Below are 11,321 nucleotides of genomic sequence, written 5' to 3'. Positions count from 1 at the left end.
GACGTCTTTACCGACGTTTATACCGTATTAATTAGGATTTATCGTCATTGAGTCGCATGTATCCTGTGGATAATCCGATTAGAAATTGTAATTGTTTGAAAGCCCTAGTTTAGAGATTCATTAAAAGTTAGAAGACGACCAGACAGATTTGAAGAAGCTCCAGGAATAACCTGTGTTTACAGGAGAAGTACGAATGCCATCCCAGGAATTATACTTGATGGACTTTTTCCCTCGAGTCTTTCCAGGTAACCTTTTAAGGCACGATGCACATTTTCTTCTTCGCTCTTCACTGACATAAGTTGGAGTAATGAAATGCACTGCTTTGTGCTCACATTGGCATTTCGCTGCCTTCACTCCATACTAGCATTTGATTTGGAGCTTGGCTCGTACCCCTGGGGGGAAGCGAACCCTGCTAATATCAGTCATGCTCTGAATGTCGAAAGACAGTTGGCTGCCTGCAGTCTGTCATGCAAATATGCACAAGACATTTTTAACCGTATTAGATTGGGCCGAGGCTTTTTAACTGAAGGTAAAACATCTGTTTGTGCACGGGGAGGGCAGTAAATGTCTGAAATATGAGCAGCCTCCACATGCAGAGGGCAAACTACGCACTCGCATGCTTTATTCATTAAGTAATGTAGGAGTGGCACTGGTGTGATACTTTGCTGTTAGCAAGCAATTAATCTGAAAAAGCAATACCTGAAAAAACCTCCTTTCTTTTGAGGTATTCCTCGTCAAGAGTTAGGTCCACAGACAAGCTAGCATGTCTAACCAACCCTACAGAGGCCAATATAGTGTGTTTTATTGTGTTGGCTGTCAGCTGTAATTGCACTTTGCTCTATCATTTCTCCACTACAGGATACTTAACTCCAACCAATAGAAATTAGGCTTCACTTCGACACCGTCTCGCTGCTTGTGTGTCTCTAAAGGTCAGGAATATAAAAAGTCATTTGAGAAAAATTAGATTTTAGGACAGACTTTTATGCAGCCCCTCGTTGATACGGTCGTGGTATAGTGACTTCCTGAGTGGTCAGTCCTGAACAGCAGGGAGACATAATGGCAGAAGTTCATGAAAAGTCCTCCTGGCATCCACCTGTTGAACAGCGTTTGTCTGTGGCCGTCTGTGTCATAGCATTATAATGACTCCCTGACTCCCTCCAAATGCCACCGCGCTCCGCTCTGGAAAGGGAGCAGGCGGGGTAATTACCATGACAATGGGGACACTGACAGAGGAGCCGACCCTGGACATTGCATATGAAATGACCGGCATGACTTTCTCATCACGCATGGAAACGAGGGCCTTTGATTTCCTAAAATGCAGACAGATGGACAGGGTCACAGCATCTTTGTCTCAATTATTAGGGAGCCTCTTCCACTCGGGGTGGGGGAAGGGGGGGGCTCTCTGTGGCCCCTCACCGCAGCTATGTGCGGACAGGCCTTCTGCCCTAACGCACTCCCCGGGAGCCACCGCCTTTGTCTCTCTGTTTGACTGTGTGCTGTTCATGAAGTGGAGAGGCTAATCAGTGGCTGTGGAGCTATTCACTGTGAACCACTGTACAGCATGGGCCCATTTGGTACAATTGTTAAAGTGGACACAAGGGCTCTGTGTTTTGACACACAGGCCCCAAGTGTGTACTCAAGTCATTGATGTGAATGTGACGTGTGTGTGGATGTTTGCTACCAAAATATTGACTTCTGGCTCCAAATTAGGCTCCAGCCCCGCGTGCCGCCCCGCATCCTGAGTGACTGGACCAAAATAAGCACAAATAAAACTAATTAATTTCAGAGAGACCTCAAAACTTTTTTTTCTTTTCTTTTTTTTTTTTTTTTTTTGGAAAAGAGGGAAAGCAACCACTGCCTGTCACCAATGGCACGACATGGAATCAGCCTCGTTTATTTACAGCCTAAAAAGAGAAAAAGAAGTTCTGACAGTCTTGGGCCGGCAGGGAGAACAAAAAGCTCATTAAATACTTCTTGGACACTTGAATTCTAGCAATGCTTGCTTGTTGATTATGAAAACAGTGTGCTGTGCTCAGAGTCACAGCCAGCAAAACTCTTATTCAAACATAAAACTCTGCTGAATGACAGGAGCGACCGGTGCCAGGAGTCAGTGTTGGCCATCACTGTGGAAAGGCAGTTTCACAGCATTATGGAGAAAACAAAGACGGTTGGCTTTCTCCGAGAACTTTCAGACTAAACCAGAAAGACACACACACACACACACACACACACACACTCATACACTGGGGAACGTTTTTTTTTTGGCAGATTTTTTTTTTTTTTTTTTTTCAAAACATAAAATTTGTTTAAGAGACAATTAAGCAACTCATTTTAAGAAGTGGCAGAAAACCAAGTTGTTCGACAAACATTCTTTCAGATTTTACCCAAACCCAAATTCCTGACAAGCTAGTAGTTAAATTTAGCATCCGAGAAAGAAGAAAGCATGCGTTTGAAGCTAGCATTGGTGATTTTTGAAGTTTGATGGACGTATTGATCTGTGTGACTGGGTGATATCATTACCGTTTTTGGGAAGACATTTTTAGACTTTACAAAAACTTGGCTTCGTAGAGACAGAGTGTGCGTTTGAACGGCCCGCCTGCAGTTCATGTAGAGGATAAACAGACAACTGCTAACAAGAAGTACTGAGGAGCACTCTTTTACTTATACTTTTATCCACCTTCCTATCTTCGAAATCGCTGAAAGGGCTAAAATTTGCAAAACATCTGTCCCGAGTGGCTGCTGTCAAATGGTCTAGAAGTATTAAAAAAAAAAAACCTCAGCCTGGGGTGAACATGAGTCTTTCAAACCTTTTTGAAGTGAACGGCAAGTAACTTTTTTTAATATCAGTCTGTGTTTAATGAATAGACTCAGAATGTTCAGTAAATCCACTGAAAGACTCTTCTTCCTTCTGTAGTCTGATTTTTAAAAAAAGTTTGTACAAGAAAATGAACAGAAATTCTCTGTAAGTGGGTTTTGAAGTTAAAGCACAGAAGCTCCTTTGTGTCCCAGATGAATGGGAACAGCCAAGGAGACAATTTGAAATTCAAAGAAGTCCATTAAAAAAAAAAAATCAGACATGAGGGCTTCTTCTGCGAGGCGGCTGATACTGGACACTGATTGTGATTGATATGAACACCTGTTATACTGTGGTAATGTTTAATGAGTTAAATGTAAAAGAAATCGACCACAGATTTCTAATTCATCACGATCGCTGCTGCGATACAATCATTTCAAAAAACATGGCATGAATTTTTCCATAATCACACCATCTGTTACTTCTATTTTACTTCAAAAATCTTTTTATTTACATGAAGTGTGCCATTTGAAGCTGAGAACCTTTACTACACATTTTCTACAGTCTTTAAATACTTTAAAGAACAGATGGGTCTGAGGTGAGGTTGTCCAAAGGACACCGAGCAAGAAAATGTTTGGTGCCAGATTTTTTATTTATTTTTTGTTCTGCATTAATTAAAAACTGACACCATCGTCACATCGGATAAATAATAAAATTAGACTAAAAAATAAATAAATATAAATACAATTCAACTTTAAGTGGTTTAAGGGCAGCTGACTGTCCAGAATATAAGCAGAGCTTTTCCACCAACACTACTAGTAGATGATGAGTATTTCAGTTAAAAATATAGACGTGATTCTAGTATTAGATTAAATCTCTAGGACTAGATCAGTAACCGTTTAAGTATTTAATCATATTGTACCACACAGTACTTCAACATATATCATGTATATATAACATATATTTAGTTTATATTTTTATTTAATATTAGGTAGTTGCCATTAGCTGCCATGTCAAAAAAGTGTGGACATCTGCATCACAGTATTCAGTGCTATGGCACATTTTTAGCTTTTTAGGCACTGACTTACTTATTTTTGTGCCAATTAGCCACGCCGACTGTTTCCAGCTAGCGCAGACTGGTTCAGACTTTGCCCAAATGGGAATCGTGAGTGAAATCTGGCAACAACAAAAAAAGAAACAAAAAAACCCCTGTAGTCTGTTCCCAGCTTTCACAGCCACAGGGGGCATTGTTCAGATTGTTATTTAGACCAGGCTCTTCTGGTCTCTCCAGCTCCAATTCACTTCCATAGAATCCCCTGTCTACTGTCTGTACAGCTCATCTCTGAGGGCCTTGTCAACAGTACCAGGAGTCTGATGGAATATGTCAGCACCATCTTTTCAGAAGAGCTGTCAACACCAGCTTTGTAGCAACCTTCCCCAGGACAGAGCATGAATCACAAACAAGCGCTGCAGGAGGCACAGCAGAGTGAAATTTTAAAAAGACGAGACTGTGGTGGAAAAAAAAAACGTGCATCATTTGTTTCCATAAATCCAAAAGCCTTTGCCCTCCTTTAATCTGTTTTTTTCTTCTAAAAGTGGACTTAATTGTAAGCATTTAAAGAAGACAGTGATTAAGGATGAAAGCAGGAGTAATCTGAGTGAAGGACAGTCTGAAAAGAAAGCAGTTTTCTCTGAACACTCTGTCAATGGCTCAGCCAGTGATTCCTGCAGGCATGACAAAACTAGTCCTGTCGTGACTCGTACACTTTATGTTGTATTATCCTGTAATAATGAGGCACATATGTGGCATGTGTCTCGCTCATGAAGAGAAAAAAAAAGAAAAAGTGAAACCACATTACCTTGGAGCACTGCTTATGATTCTGGCACCAAACCAAGGATCCGTTATTCTGCAGAAGAGGAGGGAAAAACATATCATCAATCATCTGTGATATGGTTAAAAGTATTTCTAATATCCAATTCATGAGGCAAACACGGGGCCTTCACCTCACTTGACTTATGGCCTTTTTGATTAACAATAATACAAACCGAAGACTCATTTCAAAGGTTGCCTTTCAGTCAACTCTGCGTGCTGTGTGCGCATGTAACCCAAGCAGGAAGGAGGGGTCAGCGGCACCAGGGCTAGGACAAATCCTCTGGTCATTTTCAGCAGAGCACGGTGACCTCAGCTTTTCTACGGACCTGTTTGATCTCTGCACAGACGTCCCCTGAGGTCACGGAGGTGGGAGCTGATGTCAGCACTCCTGTGTGGACTGCAGATACTGCCAATTTCCTCTAATTGCCGTGGAAGTGCCACCCTCCTCACTCCACGGAGCCACACATTTGGTCCCAATAAGTGCCATGTATTTGAAACGTCCTCCGAGTGTAAATATATAAGTTGTCCACTGAAGGACCGGTAAATGGTCTGTGCAAGTGGCCATTTCCTGGATTCCATTAGAGCTGAGAATTATGTCGTCATTATGTTGTCATTCTCTGCAAACACCCTGGCCAGTGCAAGGCCAGGTTCAGGATAGACGTCCAGAAGTGAAGTGTTTAAATGGCCCGCATCTCAAAAAAGTTTTTTGTGTGATGACGGCTTTGATGGCTTTATTTTTTTGTAAAATGATTAATGCTAAAATGAAAACTAACATCACATTTTGAACCAATCATGAATGGTTTTGTGACAGGGGTTAGACCAGGCTTCGTCTGATGTCAATCCCCAGACAAGGCAAAGAAACGGGTCGAGACCTGGTGCAGGATAAGTTCTACAGAATGTGAAGTGAAAAAAATAAATTTGTCATCTCTTTGTGACCTACCCTGATAAGCTCTGATGTCCTTATGAACTCAGATGTTATGGTTTTGAGCATCAAGAATTCTGGCCAAATAAACTGATGCTGTTGCAACAGAGACCCAGATAAAAGACTAATGAAGGCATTTGGTAAAAAAAAAAAAAAAACAAGATAATGTGGATTTTGCTATTGTGGTTGTGAATTCTACCACACTCACGCATGTTAAGACACAGCATATGATAAATATGCTCACAACCAACCACAGGTACAAAGGCATGCATCACCAAAGATCAGCATAAGTGTGAACACGTATCAGTAACTGCATCTGCTGGTTGTAATTCTCACTTAGTTACCACATGTAAAACTAGCAAATCAGGGCAGTGGATCAACAATGCAATTTGGCAACGTCTGACACTGTGAAAAAAAGACATGTTAAAGTTGACGCCTCAGCTGCATACATGTAATTGCCCCTTTATTAAATGAATCGACTCCAGTCAGTGGCTCAGCTCTAGGTTTCGTATTATGGGATCATTTCAGTGCTTCTCCATGAAAGTAATGAAGCTGAAGGATACGACCCAACTTTTTGGGTTCTGCAGGAAAAAAAGGTCTGTTTAAGTTCAATGTCAAGTTCAAAGCATTTTCCCCACAATGTAATCCAGCAGAGATTTCCCACGAGACCCGAGGAGAGAACTTATCATTTAAGGGTTTAATTTGACATCCAGTACCAGTATGTGCTTCGCTGTTAGTGTCAAGGATAATGGTCAAATGGCTTCAAAGGATTCTGGGATTGTACGGTCCAGTCTTCAGAGAATTCCTTCAACTCAGAGCTGCTGATAAGGCAGAAGAATACTGAGAGTGGATAATGGGAATGCTTGTTTCATTTTGTTAATACATGAAGTGTAACTGAGCTCCAACTTTTGTTGAGTTTGGTGTGCATCAGCAGGATTTCTACCTTTTCCTGTGAAACACAACACCTCCCCTCCGTCCCACTGATTAAATCATCAATTATTCTTTACAAGGTGTCATTTTCCCCACCTCAGATTTATTAAAAACCCTGTCATCTTCTACTAAAAATTATGCATCCATCTAAGCCAAAAAAAAAAAAAACTTTGATGAATTCCCAGAAATAAAACCTTTCAATTTTACACCTGTGCCTCCGTACCTCTTGATAATTTATAAAGATTGTCAAACCTCTGGACCACGTTTTAAATCACCGGTCCAGTTTTTGACACCTTTTCTGCACCCATCCATCACACCACGACGGGGCCGATCCACAGAGGAGCTAATTTTGCAGCGTGACAGCATCGATGTAGCAGAGAGTCTCAGCAGGATGTTGCCCCAGCTGTCCAAGCCTGACCCCACCGTGTCAGGGACCAACGGGGGAATAATTATAGGTCAGGGCTTCATCGCTCTGACTCACCATGACATTCCTCTGCAGTCTGAACACTACGCAGCTCTCAGGACTGTCAAGGACTCTGACGCTGAATGAATGCTTTCCAGATATCCTCCTGTGTGACGAGGGCTCAGGAGCAGGATGAGTCCAGACAGCGGTCTGCGAGCGTGTACGCCGACATCACCGCTTTGTTAGTGACACTGGTGGAGTCATGTAAACAGGAGATTTATCACAGAGGTACATTTTTGCTCAGTGTCAGCTGAAAAGTCGGAGCAGGTGGCCAGGGGCGTGTTGTATTGTCTAGACAACTGAGGAGACTGTAGACAAAACCCCTTTTATCTCCGAGGATAGAGTTCCACCTTTTGAAGAAGGGACGTCTTTGGCCTCCTGTGGGTCTCCCTTTTGAATCAAACGCTTCTCAGTTTACACAAGAAAAGTGTTCTGGAGTACTTGGCCATACGTTGTCCACGGAAATCTACTGGAAACGGGCTGCGGATCCATACGACCTTGTACATCTCTGGCCCAGCGAAGAATAGATAGGACTTCAAAGTACAGACTGCTGTCTCTGTGTGTCCTCTAATTGCTCAAGGACCCTCAGGCAACACCAAAATAACTTCTCCTTCAGGGCACACATGCAGCGCTGAAATAAAGGGCCTCCAGATTTAGGTTTCAACCTGAGTGGATTTGAGGGCTGTGGTCATTGTCCTCATCAATTATTCACTTTATATGAATAATTTGACAGGGGCTCTGAAAATGAGCTAATGAGATCAGCGCCCGTCCAATGGCAACATAAAAGAGCGTTTCAGAAATCTCCGACAACTGTGGTGTAAAGTTGTCTCCGCAGAGAAATGAGGGCTGTTTGTCAAACGGGGTAAAGCCCCGGGTGTAGCAGCACCGGCGGCGGAGATTTACTGACGACTGTCACGTTGAGCGTTTACTGAGAGGTGAAGCCAAGCTACATAGACCCCTATTCATCCGCTGTCTTCACTAATGAAAAACTCCACACATGAGACATGCACTGGCTGAGGGCTCGATTCCACAGCAGCTCACTTAATATCAAAGGCGAAAAACAAGGGGACACGGAAAAAGTGCTTTCCAATGTTTTTTCTTCCCTTCGCCTGCAACACAAATCCCTCCACTAGGATGCCTAGAGTTTGCTCTGCAGCACATTAGAAATGAATGAGTGGATTTTAAATGTTGGATTTTTATTGCTTTGAACGCAATAACAAGACCTCACGGACACACCTTGCCTTTGGCTTCACACGTCCCCACATAAATAATCCACTACGAGGCCGATGCTTTCAGAATACATAATTACACAGAGTTCCCAGCTCGCCCTTAATATTTGAGAGTGTCCGAGGCTAATATTTATGGTTGGGTGTTCCCCTCTGTCTATTATCCTAGGGTGACAAGTTCCCCAAACGCGGAGTAAAATGTCAATAAATCTGTATTTGGAAATACTATTACAGAAATAAATCTGGTGCAGCTATAAAACTGACAGCCATAGGAGAACCCATGCGTTTCCCAAGTCTCCGTTGCTTGTTTCCATTTCACGCCGATTCCTAATTGCGACAATTAAAAACAAAGTCGCTGATTCTTTCTTTGATTCTGATGAGCGCACAAGAAAGACACATGGGTGTTCGTCAACATCGGCATCTGCAAGCGCTAAATTCTCCTAGTCTCATTCCAGCATTTGCGGAATGATGAAATTAAAGCTGATATGAGAAACAGAACGTTAGACTCCAGCTGCAAAATGTGTTATCGTGTCTCTCAAGTAGTGGTCGATATCGGTTACTGGATGTTGAGCAAACAGAGTGAAATATTGTGAAAGGGGGTGAGTCGGAGTCCCAGCTTTGACGGACAGCCCAGACATTTGAGTCCCATTAAAGTGGAAGCTGTTGTAGGCCTTCCTTTTTCCCATCAAGTGTTAAACATCCCCAGAAGGACGTCCCAGTTGAATTGAGAGCTCTGTCATCTCAACCATTTGAGTGGAGCTCCAAACTGCTGCCTGTTGTCTCCCCCGCCCCCCACCCCTCCCCCCCTTCGCCCCTGCTGCAACACGATCCGGCAGAGGTAGCAGATCCACCTGTAGGTTGGTGCTGACTGAGCACGCTCCAGTGTTGTAGCAACAGCGCACTAGAGCTTATCGCATTTAGCACGACTGGGAGCCGGTGTTTAGCAGGAAGGTGACCTCAGCGGGGCAGCGTCGGTGTTTCGTGGCGTACATCCTCTGCATGCCTGTGAGGTGTGATGCTGGCATTTATTGGCAGGGCCAGGGGGTAGAGGGCAGGGGGGCGGGGAGAGAGCCATATGTTTTTGCAGCTGACCCCCCCCCTCCCTCCCACCTCAATTTTCACCTGAAAGGACTGATGAGAAGAGACTCCACATTATCAACCACTGCCTTCTATTCTTAGGCCCACAGCCTTGGTCAAGCAAACCTTGCTTATCACTTAACATAAAAATACCGTGGTCTTTTTCTCCTCCTCCGTCTCAGACCATCAGGCTCTGCACTCATTAAACCGGAGACGACCAGTAGCTTTGACAGCTCAGCCAGTTGGTGACTAATTTCATTCCCCAAGTTTGAGAACCAGGAGAGGAAAAAAAAAAAAGACTGTTGGAATTTGTTCAAAATAAATTTCTAACACTTCCTGCTGGCTTGCACTTTAAAACGAGACGCTCTTTTCCATCTGTGCCTCACAGCACAACACGCAGCCTGTCCTGCTGGGAGGTTAATTAAAGCAAACTGTATACATCATCTCTAAATAAAATTGGAAGAAGTGACCTTGGCTGTTCTCTCTCTGCGCTGTGGAGGAAAAAATCTCACAAAAGCGCTGCGCTGAATCGATAATGACTTTCAAAGTAAAGTTAATTGGGGAGCGAGAGAAACAATGGGTGCATTCTGCTGATGTATGAGCCTTAATTACAAGTTTACCTTGCACCCACCAGTGTTTCCTGACAATTAGGGATCCATTCATTAATGCACCTTTAGAAAGAGGAGCCTTTTGCAAATGCAAATGAACTGGAGTACAAAGGCGGTCACCACATAGATAGCGGGTGAGAGAAAGAAAGAAGTAAGAAAAAAAAGGAGAAGGAGAAGGATCAGTGACCAAGTCCTTTTCTCTGGAGTCCTGGGAGAGAACAGTGTGTCCAGTGGAGGGTGAAAAACAACTTCTGACACCACACACCACATCAAGCAAGGAGCACACCTAATTTATAGGAGGCTGCGAACCAGCTCTGCCTGCAGCAAAGTACCAGATTTCTAGTTTTATGTCACTGATTTATCTCAATAAAGAGGTTAAAATACTTCAAGGAAGGATGAAAAAAACATATGAGGTGTAAAATTACAACAAAAACTGTCATGAAATAACTTTTTTATAAATACAGTATATATTTTAGTATACAGTTTCACAGTGCTGATCCCAAACGTGTCAAGTCCCACTCTCAAAAACACTGCAGTGATAATTGGACGAACATCACTCACTGATACTGAACATGGCAAGTTTGGAAGTAACTCTTGTGTTTTCCTCTGCAATCTGTGTTTGGTTCTGTCCCTGGTGTGAAGTAATAACAACTCGCCTCAACTGCGATGTTTACAGTTTTAAAATGCAAAACAAAAAATCAACAAAGTAGTTCAGCACCAGCGCGTCTACTCTGACCTGTCCCTCTGACCAAAGCGCACCGGGAGAACCAGGACTGACTTACAGTCGTGTTGCATCCGTGCGGAAAGATGTCAATTTTTGGATTTTTTTTTTAATCAAACTAATCGAATCGTGCGTCGTGGGGATGCGCGGCTGACCCCACGCGGTGGCCGTACCTGGGAGTGCTTGAAAAAGGCAGAGATGCGAGTGATGTGCAGGCTGAGGCATCTCGACGCGCATCTCGCTCGGTAAATGCTGCCGGTGAAGAAAGAGTCGTCCTGCTTCCTCGCACTCACACTTCCCGGACTCGTCACCGCTGTAATCCACAAATACAGGCTCATCACGCACACGTTCAGGCTCCTGGAAAACATGGTCCCGTCGCGCCTGTGGATTTAATCCCCTCACGGATCGGACACTACTGCGTGCAGACTCCGCCGGAGAAAACTAAAGAAACTTCAATTATACACAGGGGAGGAGTCAGGGAGCTGGCGGTGGCTGTGATTGGAGGATGGAGCGGTGATTGACAGCCGAGAGTCAAGCGTCTGAAGCAGGTAGGCTGCTGCTGCTGCTGCTGCTGCTGCTGCTGCTCAGTTTACAATGCATGCACCGTTTGATGAGCAAAACTTGAATTGGCAAATAAATCAACACTACGGGAATCATTGTGTAGAATAACATCTGCTCTAAAATGCAGAATAAACAGAAACAGATTT

At 43.5% G+C, this 11,321-nt stretch overlaps 1 protein-coding gene across 1 annotated transcript in view; it reads right to left on the bottom strand.

Annotated features, from left to right (window-relative positions):
* anos1 (anosmin 1) overlaps positions 1-11,067 on the bottom strand; it is a 51,144-nt gene extending 40,077 nt beyond the window's left edge. Inside the window, exons 1-2 of the mRNA XM_008328528.3 lie at positions 10,788-11,067; positions 4,654-4,701 (exon numbers count right to left, since the gene is read on the bottom strand). Of these exons, the coding sequence (XP_008326750.1) occupies positions 4,654-4,701; positions 10,788-10,982 (243 nt within the window). The 5' untranslated portion in view covers positions 10,983-11,067. The remainder of the gene's footprint in view (positions 1-4,653; positions 4,702-10,787) is intronic.
* Between the last annotated feature and the right edge of the window lie 254 nt (positions 11,068-11,321).

The sequence above is a fragment of the Cynoglossus semilaevis genome, chromosome 16, assembly GCF_000523025.1.
Source record: "Cynoglossus semilaevis isolate Cse_v1.0 chromosome 16, Cse_v1.0, whole genome shotgun sequence".
Classification (NCBI taxonomy): Eukaryota; Metazoa; Chordata; class Actinopteri; order Pleuronectiformes; family Cynoglossidae; genus Cynoglossus; species Cynoglossus semilaevis.
This window is presented reverse-complemented; position numbering and strand designations above follow the sequence as displayed.